The 26011-nt window shown below is 39.4% G+C and overlaps 1 protein-coding gene across 8 annotated transcripts in view; it reads right to left on the reverse strand.

The window, feature by feature from the left end:
• Sbf2 (SET binding factor 2) overlaps positions 1-26011 on the reverse strand; it is a 330570-nt gene that overhangs the window by 70008 nt on the left and 234551 nt on the right. For all 8 annotated transcript variants that reach the window (XM_031387848.1, XM_031387851.1, XM_031387855.1 and 5 more), the window contains exons 18-20: positions 5216-5386; positions 2943-3199; positions 603-775 (exon numbers count right to left, since the gene is read on the reverse strand). In XM_031387848.1, coding sequence (XP_031243708.1) covers positions 603-775; positions 2943-3199; positions 5216-5386 — 601 coding nt within the window. The remainder of the gene's footprint in view (positions 1-602; positions 776-2942; positions 3200-5215; positions 5387-26011) is intronic.

Consider the following 26011-nt stretch of genomic DNA (forward strand, 5'->3'; position numbering starts at 1 on the left):
AAACCCAGGTCTCCATCAACAAATGAATGGCTGAACAAATAAGATATATCCATTGAATGGAATACTATTTAATCATTAAAAAGAAGGAATGATATAATACATGGATGAACCTTGAAAACATTATGCTAACTGAAAAAAGTTGAAATATTATATGATTCTACATATGTAAAATCTCTAGAACAGAAAAGTTCAGAGACAGAAAGCAGGTTAGATATTTCAAGGGCCAAAGAGTAAAGCAGAATTTATTACCTAATAGTAGTTACCAAACATCTATTTGGAGTGACTGAACATTGTGAATATTATTAATGAAACTCTTATGTTAATTTTGCCACAATTTAGTAAAAATTTGGAACTTGTCATAGTACCACATGCCTGTAATCCCAGCACTAGGGAAGCAGAGGTAGAGGGTCAGGAAAACAAGGCCACCCTGGGCACACTGCACATGTGAGGGGAGCCTGGGTCACAAGACCTTGCCTTAGACAACAGAATAACTGTAAAGGAAATAAAAAGCAAACCAGAGACAAGTGAGCAGTAGCTCACTGTGCTGGGTCTTAGCTGCTGCAACACTCTGACCCGTTAGCCGCCCCCAAGTGATTGATTACCTGGTATCATGCAGTGGAGACTCCTGATGTGGTCCTGAGTCACTCCACTCTCTGTACAAACCTTGTCAATAAATCGGGCAATGAACCTTACAACAGAGTTGGCCACGTCACTGTTTTCCGAATCTTCAAACCCACTCTCTGTATCATAGCTCTCAGCTACACTTCCTGCAATACTAAGAGAGCCAAGGAAAGAAATCATGGCCAGGCCTCAAATTAAGAGAGAGAAGAAGGAAAAAAAAGACAACATCATAGTCACCTTCCAGAGGAACTGAAAGTTGCTACAAGATCTGTATGGTAAGTAAGACAACAGGTGCCAGGCATGAAATGTCATGTTCTGTATGCTTACACGTACATCCCATCTACTGGAGTAAGATTTATTATTGTAAACAATACCTTCTATTACTCTCCCAAAAGGAACTTAGAAGCCACAGAAAATAAAGCAGAGGAGGACTTATGGTCTGCTGCCAGAATCTTCTAAACAACTTGTCCTTCTGAGTTACTCACTGCAGAGAAGCAGGAGGAAAGTGACTGCGGCTAGTGACTGTGGGACATGGACTGCAGTAGGCAGGCAAATGAACCCTCTGAGATGCAGGAACGAGATTTTCTCTTGCTACAATTTCACTCTCCCTGCTCCCCTGCACCCCAACCCCTGCAGTGAATCATGACCCTTAGAGCCACTGTGAAGCCATATTTTTCTGCAGGTAATAAACTCATGTAAGACAAGACAACACACTTGAAATAAAATGACGCAGAAGAACTGAGAATAAAAAGAAAAGATGAAGCTGCCTGAAGGAGTCTGACAACAGTTTATGAGAACCACAACTAGCAAGGCATTGCAACATCTGCCACTAACGACCTAACGCTGCTGCTGCTCTCCACTTACTCATTTTATCATCTATTTAGTTAAATATTGTTACCTAGCACCCACTATCTGTAAAGATGTAGAGAACTGAACAATCAACACAAGAAGCAAGGACACAGATAATATGACATGTGAAAATTTGTCACATTGTGATGTGGTGGTATAGCTTGGGAGGTCGATAGCTTGAGTATAAGCTTGAGGCTAGTCTAGTGAGATCTTATCTCAAAAAACCCCAAACTCCAGCCCCAAAGCATTCCCCAATAAGCCAAAATCAAAAATAAAAGAGAAAAGAAAATGGGAAGAAATCAAGTTATAGAAAACACCATGGGGTGGGGGCACCAACCAATCAAAGTAAAAAATATTTTTATACACTTAAAAAAGGGTCAAGCCTATGTGAAGGGTGACACTTGTTCAACAATATAAAGCAAGAGAGAGATCCTTGGGACTGCTGCAGACAGGGGGGTAGTCTAGACACAGGGAGTAACAAGCAGCACTGTGCCTGAGGATAAGTGGCAGTAGAAACGCCAGGCTAGCTGACAAAAGAATTAAGGGAGCAAGGTTAGAGCCAGCCTACCGGGATAAGGCTTCTGCTCAGCTCAGAGCAAAGGCTGTGTTTTATTCTTGGGATATGAGAACTCAGTAGAGAACAGGGAAGAAGGTGAGGTTGAAAACATCACCTTAGGGTTTGAATATGAAATACACCCTATAGACTCATGCAGTGGGGCTTACTTGCCAGTCTGTGGGCCTTTGAGAAGTGACCAGCTCTGGATGGTTCTGGATATTTATAATATGATGGTTCTACTGGGAGGTAGCAAAGAGGAGAAGATGGGGAGAAGTAAATCACTGGGGTGGGAGTATATCCGTGTGCCAGTGTCTTGCTCTGGTTCCTTCCTGCAGTCCCTTCTCTCTGCTTCTTGTGAGAAATGAGGTGACGTTTTTTCTTGCCACAAACTCTTGCTACCATGATGTTCTGCCCAAGCTCATGGGACAAGCATTAATGAACTTAACTGTCTTAAAACCTTAAAAATAAGCACCTCTCTTATTTCTCTCAAGTATTTTGGTCATAGCAGTGAAAAATAATTGATACAACATAATCAGAAAAATTCTATAGATAAACTGAGAAACAAGAGGGCCAAGAATAATCACCTTGACAAGAAGTTGCTCACGAGCACTTTCAGAGCACTTTCTTTATTAGCAGAATGAAACTGGTGGGCTACATCAGTATATAGACTTATGAGAGATTAGGTCCTGAGATAGAAGGTGTAGGAGTATGTGTGTGTGTGTGGGGGGGGGGCAGATTAAATAGGATGAAGGTAAGTTGGCTGTTTTTTTTTTTTTTTTTTTTAAACAGAAGGGCTAAACAAGCTAGAAATGGGGAAAACAGTCAATTCTAAAATATGCAACATTTGCTACAGTTCTGAGGAGATATGTATGACTAGCTCTGAGAAGAGGAGGAGCTGTGTGCTCCATGTCAGTACCTGTTTGTGACAATGCTGTTGCTCCCACTTTCCCAGTCTCCTGGAGCTGATGCTCGAAGGAGCTTGTTTTTACTTGTGTCTAGTGGAACTAGCAGGTTAACCATGAGGTTTGCAAAGTGAATGGCCTGACTGAAGACAGTGCTTTCCTCGTGCTGCACCAGCTCTTGCTGAGTTGACTTGCTCAGAGTAGGCCAAAGGCGAAGCTGCTCAGCTGCCAAGTCCATTGCTGTCTTCTCCTGATTTTGGCCATCAGGAAGCTTATCCCAGAAAATAAAGCAAAACAAGTCAAGGGTGAATAACCATCACTTTATGTTTGCTCCACCGACATGGAAGGTGCTAAAATTTGTCCATGTCTTAAATGTATGTTTTCTCTTGGAATATTCTGTATCTTTTAGTATATTTTATCAGTATATACTATTTTTAAGAAAAATATCAAGAAAACACATAAAGATCAGGAAAATGGCTTTCTTTTTTTATTTTGAGAAAGGGTCTCATCTTGAATTTGCTGTATAGCTGAAATGACTGTGAACTCTTGATCCTGCCCTTACCTCCCAAGTACGGGGATTACTAGTGTGCGTCAGCATGTCAGGCTGATTCTCTTGAAAATGATGGGAAGCATCTGTTAAGCACCTATATCAGCAGAGGTGAAACTCCGCACAACAACCCTGCACAGCACACTGGAGTTGTTTGCCTGGCCCATATACCTTCATTAGCACCACATGGCAAACCCAAAGAAACAGCAAAATTCAGATGCAGGTTTCTCTCTCTAGCATCTCACCAAGTTCACAATTGACTCTGTGGCTTTATCTCTTTGAAGCTGCTAGTTACAAAAATTAAAAGACTTTCCATAAATGCCCTTGTAGGACACTTCAGTAGCACCTGCTAAAAGTATTGTTTTTTCTCTTCTGCTCTTTGAGAGGAAATGGAATGATCAAGGACATACAAAAGTATTGATATGTCTCCTTGCAAAACATTATCATATACAGAAATGTGTAGGTAACTGTGGGAAGACAGAAGAGATAACTGGTAATAGCAACACACATCTGCATAGTATTTTATCTATTCATGGAGCTCTAAAACACTGTATCTAATCCAGGGCTCAGAGATGGGGATGCAACAGCTGTGACACATTTGCTGTATGAATGCTTTGTAGATATATCAATACCAGCAAATCACAGCTACTTAAAAATCAGCAAAGGCCTGGGTGAGGTGCCAGCCCAACAGTCTCTGTATTAGTTACAAGTTATACCTTAAGTGGTACATTTAGTGTTTTAACAACAACAATGAAATCTGAATATTTATTAAATTTGAGCAATAACAATCAAACATGTGTTGCTATCAAAGTTTTTATTCTTCTCCTTAGTAATAAACCAAAATATGTTTAAGATGATGAAGATATGGCTGTGTAGCTTTTCTCAGATGCCTAGGATAATCCACCCTCTAGAGATAAGTTCAAGTACAAGATGGTGGACAGAATCTGCAGTGATGCATTCCCCAAAATCAGCAGTTCACTCTTGAGTGAGTCTTTTAGACTGCTTTAAATTCACTTCATGAGAATGATTTTAATACTTACTACTTAGTGTTGCCAAGAACTCATTATAATAAGCCTTATACACATCAGGTATGAAAATCTTACAGTAATGACATCTATACATTTTACAATAGCAGAGAGCTATTAAATGACGTTTAAGGTTTAAAGTATTTTCATTTTTATTTTCCTGGTAGTTAATCACAGGTATACATAGCAAATGTTGCATATATATTATATACCATACAGAGTAATCCTAAAGGAAGACTTGCATTATTGCTGATGCATTTCTGAACAGGACTACTGAACTTTATTTACATTTATCTTTATAGTCAGCTAACTTCAATTTTTTTTCTTTCTTCTTCTAATGCTGAGAACTGAACTCAGGGCCTTGTGCATGGTAGGTAAAAATAATCTAATCACTGTGCTAAACTTGGGATTTCTTCAAGGAAGTAAGCTAGAGACTTATACCTGGGACTATTTTAGGTATGTCTTCTTCTATTCAACTTTCTTCAATTGTTTGCAAGAATTTCTCATTAGTATTCAACAATTTTAGTGCTAAAGAACTACAGTATGAACCATTATAGAAAAATAAAGTGCCAGAATCAAAGGAAGAAAGATGCTCATCACAGGACTCCCTAACACTCAGCAATCAAGTGGGGATAATCCCTTTGGCCTAGGAATATCTGCCTGAGCTTTCCTTCAAGTCAATCCCAAGCACACACAAGTACCATTCTTCTCTTACCTTCTGCTTCAGATGTGGGATATGATTGTCTTCTTTTGCTGAGAGATACAGGGAGCGAACCTGCTCCTGTACTGCATTGTAAAAAGTTGTCTCCCAAAACTGCTGATTTGTCCAAATGGGGTGGTCCTGTACACAGGTGTAGGCAAACTGGCTGACTCCAGGGGCAAGTTTCTACGAGAGCACGTAATATTTATCAGCACAATGCTGGCAGATTATGACAGTTCAGAAAGTCACAGGTGCTATAGTTAATTGTAGAGGTGATAAAAAGATTTATTTAAAGGCTTAGTAATCAGTACTGTATTCATGTTCAATGGCCAACTGTAGGCTCTGTATGAAATCCTTTGAAGCCTTAGTTACTTTCCCAAGCCAAATGAGCATTTTAACAGTAGTTATATTATTTATAGAATTAATATAGTTCTATGAATTATAGAATATACCAGAAATATGTACTACTCTGCTGTGTACAAGGTGGGTACTATACAGTTATAACTGGGATGCATGCTAAAACCCAACATAATCTAAACATAAAATTCTAATAATGCAAAATTTCTCTTACTTTGATTTATACTTTTTTACATTTCTTTTGTCTATGTACGTATTTGTATGTGTACATGTGTGTGCGTGTGTATGTGTGCGCAAGCACACATGCACTGTGTACATGCATGCTACAGCCTGTGTTCAAAAGCCAGAGGACAATCCACAGAGTAGGTTCTCTTCTTCTACCAAGTGGATTCTGAGGACCAAATCTAAGTTTTCAGGCTTGCTGGCAAACATCTTCATCTATTGATCCATCTTACTAGCCTGAGAATTTTAGTTAATTAATTTTTTGGATAGGGTCTTTCTATCCTACCCAGGTTAACCCAGAATTTTCTTGCTTTAGCCCTATGAGTACTAAGATTACAGACATGCACACAACTATTTCTGGCTAGGGTGTATTTTTAAAATGTATTAAATAATTTGCCACTTTTTAGCAAACAGTAGCTAACATTACAGAAAAGAGAAAAAATGTGGTCCATTTTACCTTCTGTAATTGAATTAGTCTTTTTTGTGTGATTAGAAGTACAGTTTCTGATGTCTTTTTAAGCAATTTAGTAAGCTGAGTTATCTTCTAAAATGTTCAAAACTAAAGATTATTATTGTTAAGGTTATATACACACACATACATATATAAAATTATGCAGTAAAATTTCATTTTTAGGGCTGTATAAGAGGTAAAATAGTAGTAGGATGCTATGCTTGATGTAATTTCCCTCTTGACTTAGGGCATACCAACCCTAAAGCTGGAGCAAGCACCAGGTATACCATGAAATTTAGTCTTACACACTTACAAAGCAGGATGACTGTGATTTTGCCTGCAAGTATCTCTGGGTCATATATGATGAAAGTTCCTTTCAAGCTAGAGTTGTGTACTGCTATGGAGGTTACTAGCTATCATTACAGTTCCTTCTATAAGGTGGCTATAAATAGGTACTGGCCATGAGGCAGAAAGAGGGGAAGTTCATGTTTGGTTTTTCATGATGCCTCATTTGCTCACCTCAGATGCTGTCTTCCATAGGAAATGATGGACAAAACGTGTGTGGTTCAACTAGTTGTGTTAGCTGGAACACCATTGTATCATGCATTTCTCCTACTCTTTGCCTATAGATATCCAATGACTGGAGTATACATTATCTCCTTCACATTTTAGATCTTAATTTCAGTAACAGCTCAGAGTCCTATTCTGAATGAGTTTTTATTCTCTTGTGTTATTTATTTATTTTACCACTGTAGTTTGCTCATACTTCCTTGTTACTCCCTATCCCTTCCTCTCCCCAAATAGTTCCCCCTCTGCTTTCATATATAAATAAATGACCTTTTTAGATTTTGCATGGGTGAAAACATGCTATATATGTCTGAAAGAGATTGTAAAAGCATAAAATTCAAATAAGATAAAGCATAATTCTGAGCTGGGCATGGTGGTGCACGCCTTTAATTCCAATACTTGGGAGGCAGAGGCAGGTGGATTTCTGTGATTTCAGTCAGCTTGGTCTACAGAGTGAGCTTCAGGACAGACAGAAATATGTAGAGATACCCTGCCTTACCTCCCTCCCCCTCAAAATAATTCTAAGTTGCTTTTCCCTTGAGTATAACCCAAGGTAGAACCCTTTCTTACACATGTAGCACACTGGAAACCAGAGCAGCTATAAACTGTCTAGAGTCTTAACATGATGTTAATACAGGTGAGTTCAGAAAAGCGAGCTGTCTTTGAGTCTCCAGAGTAGGTTTGGGAGGTTCTTCATGAATCTGACAGTTTAAGGAAGCTTGTCTTTCCCTTGAGCGTCACTCTCAGCCATGCTTTTCTTGGTCACATATCTACCGGAATAATTTCCCTGTTTATGTAAAAACTAAATAAATATGTCAAACTTTTCTAAATCTTTATAACAAAATGACATTACACATTCAAAGGCAGAAAAATAGTGCAAAGCAAAATGAGAGGGGGCTCAGAGGCAGAGCCACAGCCTATTCAACTACTGAGAACTGCAGCATTCTTAAGGTAAGTTTTGTGGTGACAAGATAGCTGTAGCATCTGATTAAGCTATGCACAAGAAATCATTAATTCAGCTGAGTGGCACATGTTTTTAATCCCAGCACTAAGGAGGCAGAGACAGGAAGATCTCTGTGAGTTCGAGGCCAGTCTGGTTTACATAGTGCATTTCAGGACTGTCATACAGAGAAACCCTGTCTCAAAAAACAAGCAAGCAAGCAAATAAAAATCACTAATACCCAAACACTTAAAATATTACTTCTTTTGAGCATTAAATATACCTTTTTTCGTGGTGATTTCATGCTATGTTCAATTGTGAGGAGGGGTATGTGTCTTTGTTAGTTTGGACACTGCACTGGTGGACAGGCATGTTCTTAGGACCAGCAGAGGGCAGTGGAACCTTTTCTGTCTAGATATCATCATTGCTTCAACTAGCAATCATAAAAGAACTTGGCAGAAATTGGGTAGAAGGAATACTGGATGCTTTCATTGTCCATCTGAGACTCGGTGAGAACGTATTTGTCCAAGTAACACAGAAATGAAGTAGACCGACTAACTAACAGACTGACCAACCGACTGACTGACCGATCGACCGATCTACCTACCTATGAATTAAACAACAGGGTTTCAGATGTTCTAGAATTTATTATAACCTTGCCAGGAAGGCCTCAAACTCATGAGTCTCCTGCTTCAGATGAAGGTGTGACAGGAGGAGAGGTCTGCTCTATCACATCTGACTACACTTTCCTTGAGACACAAAAATTACCATATTCTCTAAAATGGAACTTTAATACAATTATAGGGAAAAAGATGTAGTGAGACTTTTTAGGGTTTCAGTTTCAGTGTAGGCAGTGACAGCAGCATAAGTTTAGTGAACTGAGAAAATAAGTGACCATGGACAAACTGTCTCTTACTCTAGTCACCTCTTTGGTTTGAAGCAAACATTTTCCAGTTAAGTTTCCCAAACTGGTCTTAGTGACTTTCCTGAGGTAACAGGGTGGTGAGAGAAAATACTTGTCAAATGACATCTCTTTTACCCTTCAACTTTGGGACAAATATTTACATTTTATAATACTTATGATTATGTCCTAAAGAAACAAATTATATTTGCCATCCAATTTTGTAAGATATTTAAGAAATGTGTTGACTTCCTTCCTTATCTAGAAAAAATAGCCCTCAAGTTACTAGCTTAAGCAATGCCATTCATTTTCTACAAAGCTTTCAAAAGAGCTTTGTAGACCCAGCATGAGACAGGATGTGGAGAATAGACTCGTAGTGCTCAGACAGCAGGCCCAACTCAAACTCACATACATGGACACAAATCATCTGAGGACATGATCTGGGGTTATGTGAGTATGCAGAACTGTCTAAAGCCTGTTTGGCTAGAATTGGCTCACAGCTCCATTTAGGGCAGTCAAAGGGAAGTACATTTCATGGAAGAAGCAAGTTGGCAGGTCCAATACCATAGACATGTCATGATCTTTAAGAATAATGTAAAACTATCTAAGATGCTGAGGACTTCCTTACTATATTAATTCAGTACTCAAAGCAGTCTTATGACCCACTGACACAGGGACTACTTCTCATTTCAGGAACATGAGAAAACTGAGGCACTGAACTAGAACTGGGATCTCCCCCTCTCTCTTTATTGATTCTTTGTGAATTTCACATCATGCATCCGAATCCCACTCATTTTCCCATCCCTTCACCCTTGATGCCTCCCTCTGCAAAGAAAACAAACAAATCTCACCATGGAAACTGTAGTGTTGAGACAGCATCTCTCTATGTAGTTCTGGCTGTCCTGGAACTCACCATGTACAGTAGGATGGCCTTGAATTCACAAAGATCCTCCTGCCTCTGCCTCTCAAGTGCTAGGATTAAAGGTTTGTGCCACCACTGCCCAGTTTGGGAACTCTACTGTAAGAATATACATTTCTTTGTTCCACGTAAGGCTGTTTCCAACTCTTTGCTAAAACAGTGAGGCACAGACATCAAAACACAAGTCAACTGCCATCGTGTGATTGTTGGATTCAGTACCACTTTTGTGGGTCAGGTCTCTTGTAGCCTTATCTGATTTCAGCCAAAACTGATCTTGAAATTACAATCATCCTGCCGCTGCCTAAATGTTGGGGTTGCAGGTGTGTGCCATCATGCCTGTCTGAATTTCAATATTGCTTAATAGTGTATGGAATACTTGAGAAAGGTCTCAAGAAATATTGTCATCTGTACCAATAAGCTAATGGTCTGCTGATCATGTTATTCCCATAAAAAATATTTCATGCAGAGTTTCTGAAAATCCACTATTCAAAATAGAAACAAGAGCTATTTATGTTTTGTTATGTTAATGTAAAATCTCAGCTTGGGGTTCAAATTTCCAATTGTCTTTAAAGTGTAAGAAAATTCCCTTTCCCCTTATCTTCGGTGTTACTTTTATAGTCTTGTTTAATTCAAGTAGGATCCAAACAAAGGCAGATATTAACATTAGTCTGAGAATCATCGAGAACAGTTCTACTCAAGGTTCTGTTCTAAGCTGAACTTTGTTGAAAAAGCAGGACCATTTATCTGCTTTATAGTAGTTGCTGACCACAGTAGAGTGCTCTTGTGTTTCCTATGATTTGGTAATGTTTAATGGTCTGGTTAGATTCAGGACTGTCTGGTAGGAATACTCCGCAGATGGTACCATCTTAAGGGGTATGCCTAGTATTGTCTCCTGTGATCTTAGAGCTGCTGATGTAATGATGGGTGAGATTACTCACCATTAGGAGCTGTAAGACATAGTGTTTTGGTTGAACATTACTTCCTTATGTATTTACTACCTGAGGTATTGCTATATGGAGAGAATTTCCTTCAACAATTGTTTAGTGAGTTATAAACACCTATATAAGAAAAGGAGAATTACACAGTTATGTAATCTAGCATACATGAAATCCTGAGTTTTATATTCAGTGTGAGTACATATATACATATCCATATGCCCACATGCATGCACACAACCAGAATCAATACCTGATTTGTTCCTTTTGATGGTTTTGAAAATACTGAGTTATTTTTATCATTATAGTAGCATATTAGTTTGGTTTTTCTTCATTAATACATTTATGAATTTAGGAATTTAAATATTTAATTAGACATCCTTAAACCTAGACTTAGAAATAAAGAAACAAATAAAACATATCCTTAAGTATTTATTAGAAACCTGTATTTTCATGAGCTCACTGTCACACACTATGATGTTCCTGTGTAGAAAGTTTCTAAAGTCTTTGTGGAAGACAGTCACAGAGTAAGTGATAGCTGACTAAATTATAACTGTGCTTATACCAGCACTGTGAGATGAGAGGATAAAGAGCATCATCAGGAGAATGGAATAAACAAAACTAATAGTAGATCCAAACAACATACTACTTCTGGGGCCTAAGTGTAATATGTACAATAGATAAAAGGCAGGAATGTGTCATGGTATAGAAAATGAAGAAATTTTGTGAGCTATCTGTAGCTCTCTCACTACAGGTACTTTCAAGTGGCTCCAAAGCTCAGCCAAAAGGCTTATTTTGAGGAGCTAGCTCAGTTTAGAGTACTCGGGGCATAAGTGTGAAGATCTGGGTTTTGGTGATTAGCCCTCACATAAAGCAAGATACAGTAGTTCAATGCATGAAATCCAAGGGCTGTGGTACACACACACACACACACACACACACACACACACACACACACATACACGCACGCAGTTTATTGTGGAGTTTCTTCAATAGCTACTCCTTACAGAGTTAGTGACTAATGCTCATTGTAGAGAGAAAAAAGCCAAATGGTCAACACCTTATTAACACATTTGAGTATCACCCTGATAGTAAAATGTTTAATATGATGATATACTTACACTTCATAAAAAAGAGTCAGTAACACTATGGTTATGTCTGCAGGTACACAAAAATGTAGAGAAGGTACCAGGAGATGGCCCAGTCAGTAGAACACTTACCGATAAGCATGAGATAGATGCTGGTTTTAGATCTCCAGCCCCTTGGTGAAAAGGTAGGTGTGATGCATATGCCTACAATCTCATCACATTAGAAGTGGACCTAGGAGGCTCCTGGGATTTCTCACTAGCCAGCAAGTCTAGTGAAATCAGCAAGTTCTAGGTTCAGATAAAGATCATGTCTCAAAAACAGAAGCAGAAAGCAACTTAGAAAGATGTCCGACCTTGATTGAGCACTTCACAGGTACACGAGACAGGACACCTACAGTTGTATACCAATTTCCTTTGATTTGAAACATTACATAAGGAAGAAAGACCCTTTAAGATTCAGGATAGAAACAAAACTTACAAGGCTCAGGAAACAAACTAGGAGTCTTAAAAAGTTCCCATAATTTGTAAGCTAGACAAGGGTCCTTCCTAATCTATAAGCACTAACAACTGCTAGGGAGAGTAGACTTTGCGACCAAGTTGCCTGTAAGCTGTGCAGGGAAGGGAGCTGTCATCAGTCATCAGTCATGCCAGGGTGTGGCTTTTCAGTGATGCAGTTGGCTTTGCATCAGTCATCTATGCTCCTATAAGTAACCTCCTATAAGCTCCTGAAGCAGCCCCAATATGTTTGGTGGAACTATTACTTTGGTTTATTATCTGCTCCATTTTGGGGGTGAATAGAATATTTTCTCACATTTTCCCGGAAAAATAACAATATTTATATACACACAAATACTGTCCCCCCAAAAAGTCATGGAAAAGGCAAGATGAACTTTTGGGTGGTGGTGACATACATGTTTAATCCTAGTTGATAGATGGATATTTAATCCTGCTCTATTCAGTTCTATAATACAAGTCCTAATTCAATAAATTCTAGCACTATCTTCCTAGATTTAATCATATTCCATGTATTATGGGATAAATCTCTCAGTCTGTCCCCAACTCTGTATATCAATTACAAGTCTCTAGTAGCACCAATGGATGAGAAATAAATTAGGTATTGCCCCAAACCCCTCTTGAGTTTGAATATCCTGCTAGAATGGCTCCCAGAATAGAAGTCACTTAACTTACTATTGCTGAGTCACTACAAAGTAATCTTTAAAGAATACAAATAAATATCCAGATAAAAAGATATACAGGGTGATTGTAGCAAATAAAATCTAACAACATATTAAAGGACAATACATTGAAACCAAGTGGAACTTATAAATGCAGGTAAGAGGATTAAATAAGCTACTACACTATGTATAGAATGTAGGTAACACAGATAAGATACATAACAATAAGCAGATGTTATAAGTTCCTTTCATCCCTCCCTCATATCCACGAACCCCTCCTGCTGGTCCCGTTCTGTTTGGGAAGGATGCAGAAGTATGGCCCTGTTAGAGGAGGTGTGTCATTCACTAGGTAGGCTTTAAGGCTTCAAAAGACTCCCACCATCTCCAGTATAATCTGTGTCCTGCTTTGTGGGTGAAGATGTAAACTCTCAGTTGCTCCAGCCAACATGAATTCTGCTTGCTGCCACAGTGCCCAGCCATGACGGACTGGACTCTTAACCCTCTGAAACTTTAAGCCCACTTAAGCATTTTCGTTTATAAGTTACTTTGGACATGGTATTTTCATGGTAATAGAAAAGTAACTTTATCTATCTATCTATCTATCTATCTATCTATCTATCTATCTATCTATCTATCCATCCATCCATCCCATTGCTCTGTTTCTTACTTCTTCTCTTAATATCTCTTCCATCCCCTCATGATCCTCTTTGTGGTTTCATGACCTACAGACACATACATACGGAAAAATGTCGTATTTGTCTTTGAGTCTAACTTCCCTTCCTTTCTCTTCCCCACCCCTCTTTCTTTCCTCCATCCTTCCTTCCTTTCTAATATTAAAGGCAGGTTTATTGAGCAGCTGCTCTCAGGTGAGTTCACTGGCCCCAAGGATTGAGGCCAGGGGAGTCACCATGGGGAACAGTAGGGGAGGGGAAAGAGAAAGAGAACAGGAGTGTGTGTAGATAGAAAAGAGGGAGAGAGATGGAGAGAGGGGATAGGTAGAGGAAGGGAGAGAGAGAAGGAGGGGAAGAAACAGAGAGAGAGGGAGAGAAGAAGATGGATGGAGGAAGGGAGAGAGAGTGAGTGAGTAAAATGTCTGGATTATACAGGAAAGAGCCCTTTTGAATTTATTTTTCTTTAAGACTGAAAATGTCCAGGTAACTCAAAACCCACCTACCTCTAATTCCTCCAGTAAACGGCTGCAGCCAATTTTATTTAAGCAATAGTTTTAAATTAAGAAACAAAGTTTGCACAACAAAAGCTGGTAAATGTGAGAATTCACTCATAGGCCTAGACCTTCAAATACATAATTTAGCATTATAATACAAAGCAACAGACCAAACCCCAATATTAGTTACATATTTTCAGGTTTCCTTCTAAGATTACAATTCTAAATCTAATTTTATTAGCTGGGAATATCATCCATAAGAAAACAGACCAGTTTCTCCCAGGCATTGCAGATGTTCTTTGAATTCTTAATTGCAATCCCTCACCATCAACACTACTGCACTCTGTTGACTGCTTTCATTACCCCAATACTCAAAATGTTTGAATGTGGTTTCTCTTTACACCTCTCAAAAATTACTGAAAAATCTATCTGTGACCATCAAGACAACTATAAATCTAGAAGAATTAAAAACAAAACATTTGTACTTCAGATAGAAAGGGAACCCGTTGAGTCACTGTTTCTAATAGCACACAACTTACTTCCTGCTGCAATAGTCTCGTCTGTAACTCAGCAGCTCCTCCGCAGAGCCCCATCAAGTCTGTGACTCTCAAAAATGTCAACAATGCTCACTAGCATAAAGGAAAGGGTGCTGCTTAAGCAAAATTAAACTACAAGAACAGGCTATTTACAAAGTTCATTTTAGGGACAAGCAGTTGATAAAGTCAGTTTTTCTTACTCATAAAGATACTCATGAGTTCTGCATTTCCTAATTATAGCATGCTGCAAGGACCTCAAAACGTTCTAATTTCCATCTTACTGCCAAAAGTCCATGCCCTAATGAATACATCACAGTCCACTGAAAAATCACTGTAAGTATCAAGCAGTCAAGTGATTACCAGAACAAGGATCAGAACTATTGAGGGGCTCCAAGGAGGTGGAAGGACACAGAAAAATATAGAAAAAAAAATCCCATTGCAAGAGTTTAGCTAATTCACAGAGAACATTCTCATTGTTAATCCCCTTGTTAACAATCTCATTGTTAAGGGTGGAAATGCCTTTTAGCATTGTGAAGGGCAGTAATTAGTATTGATTATATATGAAAAAAATCCATTTACACAGATCTATAAAGGTATTTTGCTTGGGGATAGAAATGTAACTCCTCAGTGGTAGAATGCTTGCCAAGCATGTGTGAGGTCTTAGGTTCATTCAACAGCCCTAAACACACATACACACGCACACACACACACACACACGCACACACACACACACTTATGTGTATACATTTATGTATACATTTTTAGATGAGCATGTTTATTTTGCTTACATGTTTCTTGGAGTGAAAGTCAGAAAATGTAAGACTTGCTTCCTGCTCTAGCAGAATTATAGGTAGCAATCGAGACTATAGAGCCATAACAGGATAGTAATTATGCATGCTGTCCTGATTGTGGAAATCTGACTAAGCTCTATGAGCCTAGGAACTGCATCTCTTTCGTACTTTCATGCATATGCTGACTGGTGAGGTAGACATTCAGTTTGCAGCTGAATTCCATCCTGTTCTTCATTCCACCAGTATTCACCGTGCATTTACTACGTGCCTGCCACTCTAACAGTTGCTTTATGTTTACTACCTCCTTCCGTCTTCACTTATCACCATCCCAGACATTTGCTTAAGATCTCAGAGTAAGCTGGGATTCAAATTCACATCTGGTTCCCATTTTAGGGCTTTCCTCTTTATCTTAGTTCCATTTCTATTGCTGTGAAGAGACACCATGACTAAGGCAACTTACAAAAGATAAGGGCTTATTAGGGGCTTGCTTACAATTTTGGAGGGTTAGGCCATGATCATCATGGCAGGAAGTATGGCAGCAGGAATAACCATGGAGCAGTAGCTGACAGCTTACACGTTAAGTCAACAACCAAAAGTCAGAGAGAGAGAGAGAGATCCAACTGGGAACTACATGAAGTTTTGAAACCTCAAAGCTCATTTCAGTGATGACACTCATCCAACAAGGCCACACTGGGGACCAAGTATTGAAATACATGAGCCTATGGTGACGTTCTCATTCAAACCACCAGACCTACTGTAGTAGGTCGTACACCATAAGAATTTATAGCCAGAGTTAAAAGTGAGAGGTTGTAAAGCTAACATCGTTATCAGCTGCATGTAGCTTGCACATTTTGATTTGGTTATTTAGGAGGTTGATGAGAGAGTGTTTATGACTGGGAGGAGAGCGGAGATGGACTCTTAGCATTTATGTAGAAACCAGAGGATGACTTTGGATGTCTTCTTTTGCTATCTCTTTCTACTTCATATTTTGAAATAGGGTCTCACACTGAACCTGGGACTCATTGTTTCCTTTAGACTGGCCAACCAGTAATCCTCCAGGATCTGCCGGTCTTTATACCCACAGGGCTGGGGTAATAGGCCTACATCTCCAAGCTTGGCTCTCATATGGCTGTTGAGAATCTGAAATTGTTCTTTGATTTTAACTCATCAAGAACTTTATCTACTGAATCCCCATTGTCTAGTATTTTAATTTTTTAGTTAAACCAAAAGAAAAATTTTATATAATGTTCAAATTTATAATTTTATTGAAAACAAAACAAAAGATGTGCTAACAACATTCCTGCATGGCTGCAGCTGCTAGAGCTCAGCAGTGGCTGCCCTGCACACAGGAAGCCTGTTCTTCCTTTGGCTGGCTTCACTCATTTGCCTCCTCTGGTCTCAAGCATTTAGTTAGCAGGTCTTAGTTGCTTCCTGCATCTCTCTCTAATTGCCTCACAAGTGCCTGTCTTTTGTGCTAGCTTACTAACGGCAATCTCTCAAGCCTCCTTATCTCATTGCTGTAAGTTCTTGACATTTGAGTACTGCATACTCCTTAGAGACTAGAGAACAATATTAGTCTGACCTCCTTGTCATGGCATTCTGGGCATTCTAGGCATGGTTTCAAATCACCTTTGTCATCACCCATTTCCGCATCTGATGAGTGAGTTATTCAAGTGTTTTGCTGTAGAATTTCATTTTTTAAATTTTATTTTAAACAATGGATTGGATTGCAAGTATGATTTTCAAAATAAATTCAAGAAAACAGGAATCTACAACTTATTTATAACTGTCTCTCAGAGATGTGCCCCAGTATATTTGCTGCCTACAGAAGCCATTGACAACTACCAACTAAGGATAACAAAAAAGATTTGGGGTTGATGGTATTGTTTTTTAAGATTCATATTTTTTATGTGTTTATGTGGTGTGCCTGGATGTATGCATTTTTACCATGTCTATGCAGTGCCTCCAGAGGTCTGAAGAGGGTCCAAGGTCCTCTGCAACCTGAGTTATCTGTGAGTAGCCATGTGGGGGCTGGGAACTGAGCTTGGGCTTCTGCAAAAGCAGCAAGTGCTCTTAACCTGCAAAGCATTACTTGAGCCCCCCTCCCCCACAGTAGTCTTAAGATTACATACATATTGAATATTGTGGCACAGTGCCTATAATCCAGCATTAGGAGGCTGGTGAGGAAGATCCTGAGTTTAAGCTTAGGATGGACTGCACAGTGAGATTCTATCTCAAAACAAAAATCCACAAACATATAAATCATAGAGATAAGGAACTGATATTCAACTTTTTTGATGACCATAGCAAGAAATTCTAAAGCATTTTAAAATATGGAATCTTGTTTTATTTTTAAAATCAAGAAGAAAAGTAGATGATAAGTAAAAGATATAAATGAACAGGTTCACTACTTAAGATAAGATCTGTTTTTGGAATGTGTCTTACTGCACAGCACTGGTACCTAAGGATACATTATATTGTAATCATGAACATTTTTTTTGAGTAAAAGAGATGTGGTAATTGTAAAATATCCTATCACAGTCAAGCTTTAAAGCAGTAAAATGAAGCCACTCAAACTGAGCATATAGTTGTCTTAATAAGAAGTATTTGTTTATTGTTACACAGCAGTGCATCTCCTTCAACCACACAATGATTATTCTGTAAAACTTAAAGTTAACTAGTTTTAATTAAAGTAGTGTTATTCATATAATTTTATAAGATCTCATCTGTTCTCAGTATCTCAATTCCATGCCTACTGGGCTCACTACTTATGATTACACGTTGGCATCTGCACAATGATGTCAGCTTCAGTTAACTTTCCTGGATGGAAAAGAACAGGTTTCACTTTGGTCAACTATAGTGTCTGCAGCTCTCCTTCCTCGTTAAACAAATGACCTTGTTTTTCTAAGAAAACAACGGAGCACTAAAGTGCACTTTCCCACAGCTTTCCTGGTAATATAACATTATCTTTACAACATACAAGTCACATACAAGTTTTTAATTAATAAACTAATTATCTAGCAAACAGATAAAAATCCTGGTCCTCCTTAATTTGAAAGACACTCATAATGCAAACAGCAGGCAGAAAAGATTCCAGAAAATGCATCCTAGAGCATGCTTGAATAGAAACAAACTTCATTACCTGGTGATCTTGGAATTTTGAATTGCTATGTATACTGTTATCTTGTAGACAAATTCCTACAAAATTTGTAGGTATTGGGAGAAAGAAAGTAAAATTTGATTTAAACCATGAAGAAGAATATTATTAGTGGTGACACAATAGTCTTGAGTCACAGAAGGTATATAACAACACAATGTAAGGAGTACACATGGAGGGAGCCGTGGCTCCAGCCGCACATGTGGCAGAGGATGGCCTTCTCAAGCATCAATGTGAGGAGAGGCCCTTGGTCCTGTGAAGGCTCAATGCCTCACTGTAGGGGAACACCTTCATAGAAGCAGGGGGAGGAGGGATGGGATAGGGAGTTGGGGGGGGGGACTAGGAAAGGGGATAACATTTGAAATGTAAATAAAGAAAACAGCCAATAAAAAACCCAGACATTTGTAAAATCAACTAATTTAGCATGGAACCATTGGTTACCACTTCTATGTATGCTGCTCCACTTCTCTGAAACATCTAAGATAGTGCTTGAAAGAATCTGTCCACACCAGCCAGTATTTCTTAAGCTGCACTCCAGTGAGAGGCTAACCGAATACCATTAGATTCATACTAGATCCCTTTCCCAAGTATACCTACAATAGTTTCATACTGATGCAACCTGGATATCACAACCTGGCTTCAAAGACTTACACAATGGTAGATGACAGTATTGCTTAATGTTTCCATGGCATTTACTATATACTAATATTTATATTTATCTGTGGCATGAAATAAACTGCCAAGACTTGGTGGGTTAAAAAGCAACAATTTGTTTATTTCTCAGAAGTCATTAAACTATCTTTTGGAATTTTAAACCTATATTTGAAAAGTAACCTGTTATAAGTTACTTTTTGAACTCTAGAATCTCAGTGCCCCTTCTCCACGCAGTAGAGGGGATGCTTTCTACAGAAATATTGTCCAATATTGTCAATATTCAAACAAACATGAATGGCAGACTCTTAGGGGTTTCATAATCTAGCTTTGCTGGAAACAAAACCTCATGTGTAAGATCACATGGGCTGGGTTAGTGTAGTGGCTATTCCTGGCTGTCAACTTGACTATATCTGAAATGAACTACAATCCAGAATTAAAAGACTCACCTGTGGCCCTAATCTGGAGGCTTAGAGATACAAGTTTCTGACCTGAATCTTGGCATGGAGATCTTGAGGCATAGTGGCTATGAATCCCAGAAGATTAAGATAGGAAGATCTATGAGTTCAAGATCATCTGGGATTAAAGGTGTGTGCCACCACACCTTTAATCTGGGCCACCTTTTGCTGGAGACTTATATAAGGACATTGGAAGAAGGAAGGCTCACTCTGCTTCGCTTGTGGGACTGAGCAACTGCTGGATCCTTGGACTTCCATTCACAGCTGCTGCCAACCATTGTGGGGAGTTGATTGTTGGGAGTTGGACTACAGACTGTAAGTCATCAATAAATTCCTTTACTACATAGAGACTACCATAAGTTCTGTGACTCTAGAGAACCCTGTCTAATACCATTAGGAAGTCCTCTGCAAGGGTGAGAGCAGACTCCATCTTCTCCATGACTCCCCTTCTCCATCTTAAAATCAGGAAGGAGACTGCACTGTGCTTTTTTTTAATTTAAAGATTTATTTTATTTATGAGTACACTGTGGCTGTCTTCAGACACACCAGGAGAGGGCATCAGATCCCATTACATTTGGTTGTGAGCCACCATGTGGTTGCTGGGAATTGAACTCAGGACCTCTGGAAGAGCAGTCGGTGCTGGTAACCAGTGAGCCATCTCCAGTCAGACCGCACTGTTCTTATTGTCCAACACCCCTTTAATCTCCCATAGTCTTCTAAAAAGAAGATATGTTTGGAGAGGCCAACAGAATAATTCAAATTCCGTGTTACTGTGGAATAAATTAGTATCTGGGTTTGACATATAACTGTACTTTCTTTTTTACCATTTTCAATTATTTTTTTTCTTTTTCTTTTAAAAAAAGATTTATTTATTATTATACGTACGTACACTGTAGCTGTCTTCTAACACACCAGAAGAGAGTGTCAGATCTCATTACGGGTAGTCGTGAGCCACCATATGGTTGCTGGGACCTGAACTCAGGACCTTCGGAAGAGCAGTCAGTGCTCTTACCCGCTGAGCCATCTTGGCAGCCCTTCAATTGATTTTTAATTGTGCCACATAATATATTAAAAAGCAATCAAATTAATAACTTTCGTTTGAGTGTTATTCCAGGCAGTCACTCTGCTGCCTGCCCCCCAACAACTTGGCTCTCCTGTATGCTGCCTCACTGTTTGGCTTTCCTCCATGTTTTTCTACAGAGTTCTCTACATTTCTGGCCTGTATCTCTCTCTTTTCTGTTTTAGGTATGCCTAGAGAAGTTTCTTAGTTTATATTTTAAATTAGATCTCTCCCTCTCTAATGTTAAAAATAGGCAAATTCTGTTTTCTCTATAGTTCCACAAACCCCAAGCTATAAATGGTAGCTTATAGGTAGTTTGTTTTGAATTTTATTATCATTAACCAATTAGAAAATCTCTGGCAGTAGATTTTCTTTTGAAATGGTCTGCCCAGGGCAGACTATAACTTGATTTTCCTACCTCCTGAGTACTCAAGTATGCACACTGTATTGGCTAGTTGACTGTCAACTTGACATAAGTTAGAGGTATATGGGGAGAGGCATACTCAGGGATACTAAGGAGATGCCCTCATAAGATTTGCCTGTTTGCAAGTCTGTGGTGCATTTTCTTAATCATTGATTGCTGTGATAGGGCCCAGCCCATTGTGTATGGTGGCTCCCCAGGGCAGGTGGTCCTGGGTGTATAAACAACCACTCCTCCATGGCCTCTGCATCAACTTCTTGCCTCCAGGTTCCTGCTCTGACTTCTGGGCCCTGCCTGACTTTCCTCAGTGATGGATTATGATGTGGAACTGTTAACAGAAATATAACCCTTTCCTCCCCAAGCTGATTTTGTCCATGCCATTTTATCACATAGATAGAAATCCTAAGAGTTGCGGAGAGAAACTCTTTGGTCCTCTAAAAAGCTGATAATCTGCAACATTGTGTCCACATTGTTTTTCTTGTGGTAGCACCTTTTGGAGGACAGAGAGCAATTTGCCTGTGTCAGTTTTCTCCTTCTACCTTGTGGGTTCTGGGAATTAAATGCAGGTTTTTAGAATTAGCAGCAGAGAACTCTATCTACCAAGCAGTTTGTTGGTCCTGTGCCCACATTTTTTTTTTTTAAATTACTTGACTAGAACTTTATAAACAGTAGCTGTTCCTTTAACACTGAATATTCTTTAGTTGTGTATCATTTCTTCAATTACTGCTATTACTTTTCTGGTTCCTTTAAGAATTTGAGTTTTCAATTTCGTTGAAGAACACTAGAATAGAGAAGACTGACTACAGATTTCAGATTCTTTTGTTCCTAAGTGTCAAATATCTAGTGACCTTCCATTTTTAAACACAAATAGTTGACATTTACCTTCCAGGGAGTTAATTAAATATTTTGTTTGTTTTTAGTTCAAACAATCAACAGATGGCCTTTTAGTATTGAGTCAATAGAATGGAGAGTTGGACAGGGAAGTTGGAGGGTGGAGGGAAGAGAGGGAAAAAGGTAAGAGAGATGGGAGGAGAGAGGAGAGAGGAAGTGAGTGGGAGAAATAGGGTGTGTGGGAGAGAGAGAGAGAATGTTGCAGGATATTTAATTACACTGCAAATCCTGAGATTGTGTTATTTACTGAAAATACCTGTTTCTAGTTGTGGTGTGGCTCAGCCCTTAGCACACACCTTTTTTTGTTGTTGTTGTTGTTTTTCGAGACAGGGTTTCTCTGTAGCCCTAGCTGTCCTGGAACTCACTCTGTAGACCAGGCTGGCCGTGAACTCAGAAATCCGCCTGCCTCAGCCTCCCAAGTGCTAGGATCAAAGGCGTGCGCCACCACCCAGCACACACCTTTAATCCCTCTGGCTGAAATAAAAACAAGCCCTTAGTACACATCTTTAGTCCCAAACAATGAAGGTAAAGTTTGTAGAAGGAAGCAACCATGTTTGAAAGTGATGTCTAATTGAATGGTGAACAAAGTGAGAATCAGAGAAAAAATTGGCAGAATAGGATATGCCCAACTCTCAGCAGAGCATTTCAGGAGAGGCCAAGAGAAGCCAGCTTAAATCAGTCAGCTTGGAGAGGGGTTTGAGCCAGAACAGCTGAACTGATCCAGCCAGCCAGAGATCAGAAAGAACTAGGAAGGGTAAGCTTATTCAGCAACAAGTCTCAGAGGCCTAGATTAGATCATATGGAGGCTAGAAGCTTCCAAGATGGTACTTAGATCAGGCGAATAAAAAACACTTTTAAGAGAGAGAAAGGGAGGGGAGAATGGGGAATATGAATGTGAGAAAGAGTGAGGATGAATGAGAGGGGAGGAGACTTTTTCAGGAGCATCCAGAGGCCTGTGACAATCTCTTGATACATACATCTTGCCTTCCTTTCTTTACACACCCCCCCACCCCTTGCAATGGGGATAAAATTTTAGGCATGGTAGGTGAGCATTCTTTTGCTGAGCCATGCCTGTCCTTCCCTGCAGTCTTTGCAGTTGTTTACAATCCTTGTTCATTATTGACTTGTCATCAGCCCTAAAGCTCAGCAGAAGTCAGTAAGAACTGGATACATAGTCTGATCTGATTGGTGATTCCTGTTTGTATGTAGGAGACTGGTCATTGGTCTTTAAAGCATTTAGCTTACACAGAATGCTGACACCCCCTCATGGGAGGTGCAAGGCAGCCTAAGGTGGGGGCCCCAGCCTGGGTGAGAAACAGTGCAGGCTGAGGCTGAGGTTGGGGTTCTCATATCCCCCGGATGCCGCTGGGAACCTCAAGGAGTTGAGAACAAGGGGGCCTGTAGGCTGGTGACTAACCTGGGGCTGGAGGGAAGGGGGAATCCAGCTTAGCTGAGGGTTGAGTGTCCTGAGTACAGAGGGGCCTTCTGCCATAGACAGGTGGCTCAGCTTAATAATGAAAGCTTCCCACGATGGTGGTTGTCCAAACTGTTTACTCATGATGAAAATGGTACAAACAACTTACTCTGGTGGACCCGAGATTAAATACCTTTTGTAGGAAGGAATGTCTGGGACAGGAAGCTTATTGGCTAAACCCTTAGGCCTGGCCCATCTAGATACCTCAGTAGCATGGAGAACTCTGGGCTCTATGCTACTGACTAGTTGTCATGGTCATATGCTCTAGGACAGGAACTAGGTGGGAAGCAAATTCAAATGCCTACTGCAGGGTTTCTTAATTTGCTCGACCTTCTCAGTTTTTGTCTGATGACACAGTTACACTTGCCCCACAGTTTTTCCACATTAGGATTACAGCTGTGAGGGGCTGTTTTAATGGAGGTGCTAGGGAGCTAAACTCAAGTCTAAATGTTTGTGTGCCAAACACTTCAGTAGTGGAACCATCTCCTTAGCCCCAGGTTAGTTTCCCTTATTATGGAATATTCCTATTCAGCATATAACTTCAGATTATTTCTTGTTTTCTTAGGTTATTTTCATTGAACATAATACACTAATTCCCACTGAACCAAGGAATACTAAAAAGAAATTGTTAGGTTTGTGCTAGTAATTTCATACTGCTTACCTCGTTACCTAATCTACTAAACGGCAGCAGAAGCCACATCTTTACAATGCTACATCCTGGAACATCCATTAAGGAGTCCTACACAGGAAGATGAAGATTCTGCTGAAGAAAACTTATCTGCCAACGTAGTTAAAGTATCTACAGTATTAAACAAGTTTGGTCCTTTAAATCTTGTTATTTATTTAAACTTTTGCTTTTTAGTCATGAGAAAAACAGAAGTAAGTCCTTGTTTTTACTACACTGGAATCCCTTACCTTAGCACACCAGGTCAGTCAGACTGACTACAAAGTGCCTTTTTTAATCTTCCTCCACCTTCAGCAATATTCCCAGTAAGTTTCATATTTTCTTTGCCTATAATATTTATACATTCTTGCTCTTTGCTTGTTCTTCATTTCAGCCCTACTTGTAAGACAAAGGCTCATGTATCCTTCACTAGCAGAAACCTAACAACTTCTTTGTAGTATTCCTTGGTTCAGTGGGAATTAATGTATTTTTTTTTTTTTACAGTATGTTGATTATGGATGTTTTAGGTAACTAATGTGGCAATTAGCTATACTATATCACCATAGGTGAATGTGTTTCTCAAGGGCAGAGAACCCTGTTTGTTCAGCTTTAGAGTTTAACACTCAGTCAGATGTGGTAGCAGTTCTACTGAGTTGATAGGTACTACCATAGTTCTAGTTGTTTGCTTCATTTTCTGAACCTTTGGTTATTATAGGAAAGAACTGAAAAATGAAACAGTTCATAAAAGCACTTCACTGTGGGTTGAAATGTCTACCATAGGCTCATGTGTTTGGATACTGAGACCCTAGCTGGTCAAATTGGAAAGGCTGTGGAACCTTTAGGAGGAAGAGCATTGCTGGAGAAAGAGGGTTGTTGGAGGCGGGCTTTACAAATTTATAGCCTGATTCCACTTCCTGTTCATGCTGTACTTCCTGTGTATACCTGCTATGTGACTAGCCAGCCTTCAGTTTCTGCCACCATACCTTCCCCACCACCGTGAACTATATTTCTATGCAACATAAGCCCAAATAAGTCCTTTCTCCCTCAAATTGCTTTCATCAGGGTATTTGATCACAGCAATGAAAAAGTAACCAAGACATAATCCAACTTAAAAAAAGAATATTAATTAAAATATATAAATTCAAGAACATTAAAAATTCTGTTAACTATCCACTAGAAAACACAATCATGGGCATCGTTATTACTTGATATAAATTACTCTGTAATATTTTAAATCACTAGTTTAAATAGTGGACACAAACCAACCTTAAAATGCTAGTTTGAATTAATTATAATTCATAGTTTCCTGGGAGTACTAAGAAAAACAGAAGTCCTTCAAAACTTGAAAGAGAAAGTAAGACACGGGGTGGGGGTTGCTAAAAGAGAAGAGAGGTATTCTGTCTTAAATAATATCATAGTTAGGGTTACTATTGCTGTAATGAAACACCATGGCCAAAGCATCTTGTGTAAGAAAGGGTTTATTTGGCTTTTACTTCCACATCATAGTCCATCATCAAAGAAAGTCAAGACAAGAAATCAAGCAGGTCAGGAACTTGGAGGCAGGAGCTGATGCAGAGGCCATGGAGGAGTGCTGCTTACTGGCTTGTTCCTCATGGCTTGCTCAGCCTGCTTTCTTATAGACGAAGGACCACCAGCCTAAGTATGGCACCACCCACAATGGGCTTGGCCCTCCCCTATCAATCACTAGTTAAGAAAATGCCCTACAGGCTTGCCTACAGTCAGAATTCATGGAAGCATTTTCACAATTGAGGGTCCCTCCTTTCAGACGAGTTTGTGTCAAGTTGACAAAAAATTAGTCAGTACAAAGAGCAAGGAGAGACAAGCTCTGCAGCCAGTCCCACAACACACAGAGAAAGCCACACTCCCAGTTGATCTAACAATCCCAGGATCCCAGAATCACAGGATCACAGGATCACAGAGACAGCTTGACTCTGAGTTCTGACACAACCAGGATCACAGGAAGGACA

The sequence above is a fragment of the Mastomys coucha genome, unplaced genomic scaffold (genome assembly GCF_008632895.1).
Source record: "Mastomys coucha isolate ucsf_1 unplaced genomic scaffold, UCSF_Mcou_1 pScaffold21, whole genome shotgun sequence".
Classification (NCBI taxonomy): domain Eukaryota; kingdom Metazoa; phylum Chordata; class Mammalia; order Rodentia; family Muridae; genus Mastomys; species Mastomys coucha.